At 33.9% G+C, this 7,309-nt stretch overlaps 1 protein-coding gene across 1 annotated transcript; it reads right to left on the bottom strand.

Moving 5' to 3' along the window:
* Positions 1 to 1,959: 1,959 nt before the first annotated feature.
* On the bottom strand, positions 1,960 to 3,770 carry LOC107832820 (phospholipase A1-II 1). The gene is made up of 2 exons (XM_016660713.2): positions 3,037 to 3,770; positions 1,960 to 2,649 (listed from the first exon to the last, which is right to left on the bottom strand). The coding sequence occupies exons 1-2, from the start codon at positions 3,736 to 3,738 to the stop codon at positions 2,065 to 2,067; spliced, it is 1,287 nt and encodes a 428-aa protein (XP_016516199.1). The 5' UTR covers positions 3,739 to 3,770; the 3' UTR covers positions 1,960 to 2,064.
* Between the last annotated feature and the right edge of the window lie 3,539 nt (positions 3,771 to 7,309).

Below are 7,309 nucleotides of genomic sequence, written 5' to 3'. Positions count from 1 at the left end.
TATCTTGCTGTTTTAAACACTTATTATGATAATTGGTAATTAAGCCGTGTTAGCAAATAATTTATTTAAAATAAAAATGGGTTGTGGTTTATAATTGGTCCGACTTGCCTAGTAATGTGAAAGGCGACATCATGACCTGTATTTGGGGTCGTGACAACCTTTAACCTTCCGTATATTAGTTGAATGTAGAAAGGTCATGTTTCCCTTTATTACGCCTAGCAAAAGCTTCTATAAAGAAGTAATTCACTTGCTGCAACAAACTAAATAATAGATCAAAATTCAAGAAACTCGTATTCTCTGCGTCTGGATGAAATTAAAATTGCAATTAATGCGCAAATGCTGAACTAAGTGAAAGCAAACAGATTAAAGGATGCCAGGTTATGCTCAATTAAAGTTCAAGAAACATTTCATTTCTTTAGGCATAACTAACTGTATGGGTGACCTGGAAAGTTGTAGAAGACCACCATCCTGCCAATTTTAGTAAGACAAGTGCCAGGGATCAGGTTAACTGTCCTCATTCGCATAATTGCGTACTACTTCATATATTCCATTTTATATGTTGTTCTTTCTTTTTAGTCTCTCTTTTTTATATATATAGCTATAAAAATATCCTGACATGTTTAAATTACAAGTTTTATTTTTGGTTTGTGTTAATCAAAGTCTTTCCTCTTAAACGTCGTAACCATCATCTAAAATGAAACAGAGTATTATACTATTGCAAATACATCTGTAACTCTATTACTATGTTTTAATTGTTATTTATATTTTACGTTAGATAACTTTGGACTTGTTGTCAGGTTCTTGACGAAGGCAAGAGATTGGTGAAAGAGTACAAATTAAAAATGAGGTGATCATCAGCATAACTATCACAGGTCATAGAATGGGCGCAGCAGTTGCGACACTAAACGCAATTATATTGACATATATATATATATAGTTTTAAATGAATTCAACAAGCCAAGAATATACAAAGGGGCATAAGCAAGGGGTGTCCTGTTACTGCATTTCTATTTGCAAGTCCCAAACTAGGGGATTCCAATTTCAAGTAATGCATTTTCGGAGCTTGCAAATTCTGAAATCGTAATGCCATGGATGTCGTTCCAACTAATCCAATAACAGGGTATTCAGAAGTCGAGCTTGAATTAGCCATTGATAACATGAAATCGGATTATCTGAAAGGACCTGGAGATAACATGCAATGGCATTGCTGGATACCAAGCAGGATTTAAGCTTGAAGTACAACGTGATATTTCACTTGGTATAAGTATTTGGATGCATTGAAGGATGAATATAGTGTACCAAAAATCTTGGTGGAATGAGAAGAACAATGGATGGAATGGCTCAGGCTCAGCAGGAGGGTGGAATAACTTGTGTTTTGATGGATCATGAAGAGGAAGATGATGCGTGCTGATCTGTTTTTTCTTTAGTTTACTTAACTGTTACGCACAGTATAAAACTTATTTATACAATCAAATCATTTAAATGGTAATTGCAGCTAACTTTATATGGTAGCATTTAATAGTAACCTATATTAATAAATGACAAGTAATTTGCTATAACATATTAAATTATACTAAAGGTGCAAAATTCATTATATAACTTAAATATTTTTTCTTTAATTTCAGTTGACCATCTGTAACTTTCTTTCAAATGTAGAAAATTATATATAGCAACTTGTTTATATCTAGTACCCTCCGGTCTAAAATAAGGGATTTATATCAAATTCCTTTATATTGTATGTTTCGATCAACTTATAAGAAGAAAGTGACGTCTCTCCGTCTCTTTCTTTTTTGTTAAAATGGCATATGGATATTGCAGCCAGCTGCATCGAATTACGCCTTTTAAAAAAACAGGATTTTACATTTTTTTTCATTTTCCAATAAATATATGTCCATTATCCGTTCGTCGAAGCAAGATCGAATTAATTAACGTGAAACATATGATGTGGACGCACGAGTAACTATCATCCTAATATTAAATATACCTCGACTTTTTTTTTTTAATATTAAGAAGCTGGCTCTGTTGATACAAAGGTCGAAAAAAAATCAAAACCTCTTATATTAACTAAAGATCATCATCTTCATGATCCATTAGAATCCAAGATCCATCTTGCTGTTGAACCATCCCTTTGTTCTTCTCAACCCACCATGAAGCTGGTACACCATATTCATCTTTTAACGCGTCTAAATACTTGTTAACAACAGAAATATCGTGTTGCACTTCTAGCTTAAACCCTCCTTTTGATCCTTGAGTTCCAGCAACTCCGTGCAAGTAACAGTCCATATTATGCCAACTGCTCTCATCTCCAGGACTTTTGAGATAGGTCGACTTCGTAGTATCAATGTCTAATTGAACACCAACATCAGAGTAACCAAGCAATGGGTAATTTGGAACTATATCTGGCGCATTTCGGACTCTTAGAGCTCGAAGATTTACAAGTTTGGAGAAGGTTTTCTTGAAATTTTCATCTCCCACTCTAGGACTTGCAAATAGAAATGCAGTTACTGGAAACCCCTTGTTAAATTCATTGAAAACAATATCCACTGCATTTAATGTCGCGACTGCTGCCCCCATGCTATGCCCTGTTACTGTTATGGTAATTTCCTCATTCTTGTATTGCTCCACCAATCTTTGAACTTCACCAAGCACCTAAAAAAGAGAATCCAAAGATTATTAACACAGTAGTCTCTCAGTCCCAATTTATGTAAACCTATTTCCTTTTTAGTTCGTTTCCAAAAAAAAAAAATTCTAAATTTGAAAATAAGTTGACATAAACTTTCATTACTCCCAATGAGAAGTTTTTATAACCAACATATTTAACACCACAAGTTTCAAAAGAATTATAACCGCACAAATGTTATTGCTTGTTTAGGACTATAAGTTTTTATAATCTTCACTTTTTTCTTAAACCCGGTCAAATAGGTTCCATAGAGTATTTTTTGTTTTACATGATTAATACTTAAAAACTGAATTATTAGCCCTTTAAGCAAAAAAAAGAAGTCTGATTTCTTGTAATTAAGAGGAAGATGAATTTACCTGGTCTCTTGCACTGGCCTTATTGAATGGTGATCGGGAATCACTAGAAGTATAAACGGAATACCAACCGTGATGAACTTTGGGAATAGATTTTTGACCAAAGATTTCAGGGGCAGAGACTTGAATAAAATCAAAATCATTAAACCATTCCATAGTCTGAACACTTCCTCTCCAAGCAATTACTATATCCCTCCTTCCCAATGCCATTTTCCCTTCATCAGTAGCCACAGCAACAAAACCAACCCAATTTGACTCCTTGCTCCAAGCTTCTCTTGACAAAGATTTTATGAAAAGTGCTTCTGGAACTTGGACAGATGATGTCGCGTAAATATATTTGGTCACCTCATAGTTGAATGGATTGGGCATTTCAATCCCAGCTCGAGATAAGAGGTTCTTTTTCGAGTATCTGCAACTTCCTGCATACTTTGATAGTTTGTTGGTGTTGAAGGCGTCTCGAGTTGCTTGTGCCATTTCTCCATAGTGAATAAGGTATCGACGAAGATCATCGTCTAGTGGATTTAATAAGCCTTCCCAACTGTTATTCCCACTAAGAAACCTCCATCTTTCTGCTATATTGCCCATATATGGGTCTGCACTATGTATCTTCTCTAAATTGAAAAGAAGAAAAAGAAAACAATAGGAAAAAACAGGACTTTGCATCTTCTCTATTGGTTTTTCCTTACTCTGGAACAGTTGGAACATGTTCCTCTCCTGTGGTATGTTCCTTAGTCATTCTTCTATTTAAATACCCTATCCTATAGGTTGCGAAAACGTGTGGCTTAACTCAGGGGGGGATGTAGGTCTGTAACACCGGACTCAATTGAACCCATAACTTTTGACGTAGAGCACAAATTTATATACAAAACATCACTAAAATCGCAATAAATTATAGATATGAACCCATAACTTTAGGATATAATGAGTTCAATACTAATAACCTTAAAGATTAAACCCATAAAATTAAAATCTTAGATCCGCCTCTGGCTTAACTCCCTTGCTTTTATGAATTTTACAAAAATGATAAATTAGATACTGTTTTTGGGCCATACTCGAGAATACGGCCGGCCATACCTGTGAAAGTTTTGATTTTTATCCGTTTTCAAAAAAAAAAAATCTTGAAATATTTAAATCTGAATGATTCCTTAGCTTTTCAAGGCAGTATTATTGCATATCTAACACTTGAATATTTAAATCTCACATGATTTGACCAAACATTATAAATGTTCTCCAGGTTTCAAATGATATTGGACAACAAAATTATACTATTAATTTTATTTTACTTGTTATAGCAGATTAATTTTTTTTTACATTGTCCAAATATAAAAGTTAAACTCGTCTAAATCAATGATATTATTTGGTGCAAGACAATAGTTTTATGTTTTCCAATTGTATAGGCGAATCATTTCCATTATCTCCTTTTCGGTTTTTCAAGTGTTCACATTTGATAGCTTTTTTCCGTCAGGATAAAGATTATATCAATCATTTAGCTTGAGAATTTCAGCTTTTGCCTTTTGTATTTCGACTCCACACTCAGGCTGTCATGCCGACATTATTAACCAATTTTAAACAGAAATTTCTCTCATTTCTTTTCATCTAAATTTGTACTCAAGACATATAAACTCCTAATTTTTGTACCTTTTTTTTTTCTATTTATTTTCCTCTTTATCCATCCAATTTTTGTGAAAAGAGCTAAAAGATACCGGAAAGACAAGATTGTAAAAAAGAGGAAGGGTTAAAAACTTAAAGTTTTCTGCATTAAGTCAAACAGACAACGTGGTGGTTGGATCATTGGATCAAATAAAAGTGACCAATGGGAAAAAGAATGGAAATGCTTGCCATTTTCACAAGGAAAGACAAGAATTCCCATATGTTTGTCAATCTAGTATCTTCTACTGCATGCATATTGATTGTGGCCATTGCTCAATGTTGTTTTTGTGCAATGAACGTCACTACGTTCACATTTAAAATTCTTTGCTCAATAAACTCTACTTTGATTTTTAAGAAAAGTTAAAAGTTCTTCAACGCTATTCAACGTCTTGATCCATGAAGGTAGGGTGGAAAATTTGTCATTGCTTCGAAGCATATAGTTGCTTATACATTGGAGTATCCAATGATTAAGCTCCAAATTTTAAACTATATATTTTATGTTTGAATGTTTTTTTTCTTTTTCAAAAAGAACAATTTTGTTACACATAAAAACAAGAAATATGGAAATAATTTCAAAGAAATGGAGTACAAAATAACTTATTTTTCATCTTATTTCTTCAAAGTCGTGTTAGGTAAAATAATAGACCTACAAATAATCGTATCATGTCAAATTAAGAGGTACAACTTTTTATGGAAGTATATAGACTTTAGAGATAGAAAATATTTACGTGCACCTAATATTTACTTAAAAAAATTGAATCATAGCAAGTGCAAATTAAAGTAAGAACTAACATTACTTAACTTTGTTAATTGATATATGTATATAGGAAAGACATAGTATGTGTTTCATTTCCTGATTTGTGTAAATTAACATCGGGTGAAAATAATTTTCAAACCATTTGATCACGCCCAACTATGTCTTATAAAATGGATTAAGTAGTCGCTGCAAATATGATCCGGTTTACAAGTCCGAAGTCGATGCCCACAAAGAACCAAGATTGAGCTATAATTGTTCACTATCACCAAGAAGACAAGCTTGAACAATTCCTAACTTATAGATATTAAGATTCTTGTGTTTAACTAATTAACTAACAAATTAAAATAGTAAATTAACAACTAAAGATACTAAGAGTTAGAGACAAGATTAAGGAGGTCTAGAGTTATGATTTCCCCTATTATCGGAATTCTTCCCGCTATGTTTTTTATAAATTCGCCTAAGTATTCTCTACCGATCATGAGCGCTCTAACTGTCGTAACTCTCTCCCGAGTAATTATCACAACTTACTAGATATATTCTCCCAAATTACGCTAGCTAGCATTAAGTACGGCTCACTCTGATTGCACCTAAGGTTTCGTTATCCCTAATCCCACCTTTAAACCCTTCGTATTGATCCCTCATATACGTTAGGAGTGCTGTTGTTCAACAATTACCTAAATATACACTCTCTCCCGAGTAATACACACTAAATAAGCATAATCAATTGAAAGCTCTTCAACCAACCACAATAATAACGTAGTTGAACAAATAGAGAAAAAGCTACAACAAATCTATATTAACGTAACAGGAAAGTCATCCTCCAATAGGTTCCATCAAAACCCTAGATAATAAATTAGCTATTCATAATAGTATGCATAACTATAATACTAGAATTCATAATCAATAATGAAAATAAGAAGAAGGAAGTGAAAAACTTGTAGAAGAATTCTCTGCCTTGCTCCTAGTGTGTTCTTGCCTCCTTAAGTCGAATTTCCGGTCTCCTTAGGTCTAAATTATGCCCCCATCCTCAAAATAACATTTGTACATGTATTTATACCAAATAGGGTAGGGACTAGATGAAACACCTTTTCCTGCACGAAATAGGACTCTGTCTCTGTAAAACTAGCACAGGCACGTCACATGGGGCGATGCGCCATGTGGTGTGCTTGTGGGGAGGTTCAGACAGCCGATTCTAATAGGCTACAGGAAATTTTCAGAAGCGCGGCGCGCCGCACCATTCACCGCGGTAGTGGGAATTCGCAAAAATACAAAACATGAAAGTTGTAGCCCTTTCAAATATATTTCCAACAATATATTGTGGAGCCCAAACGGAGTTCTGAGCGAAAAGTTATATGTATTTTACTAGATAATGCACCGTATGCCTGCTCGATTCTTCGTTTTGTTCTTAACTATCATCCGTTGATCCCCGAACATGATTCCAGCTTAATTTCTTGGACTTTTACTCAGACTTCAAAGCTCCAAATCAGTTGAATTCATCCCATAATATCTACATGGCTCGGAATCACTTCTGTAAGGCATAAAATACACAATTAGTGCAAAACACTAACGATTAAAGCTCAAACTCAATTAAAAGTGCAGTACATTAGAGTGTAATAAGCGACTAAAATACGTAATTATAGCCTATCATCAACATCCCACACTTAAACCATTGCTCGTCCTCGAGCAATCAATCTACACTTTATATAGACACGACCTTTTTAAACAATTCTCCTAACTCAACACACCAAGAATATTTAAAATAGACTAAGCATAAAAGCGTAACATCTTCATTTCAAGATTTGACTCACAAGTACCACGGATTATTCACAACTCACCCACTTAGTCTAATATAGAGGTCACTGAAATTAC

This window comes from Nicotiana tabacum, chromosome 3 (assembly GCF_000715075.1).
Source record: "Nicotiana tabacum cultivar K326 chromosome 3, ASM71507v2, whole genome shotgun sequence".
NCBI lineage: Eukaryota > Viridiplantae > Streptophyta > Magnoliopsida > Solanales > Solanaceae > Nicotiana > Nicotiana tabacum.
This window is presented reverse-complemented; position numbering and strand designations above follow the sequence as displayed.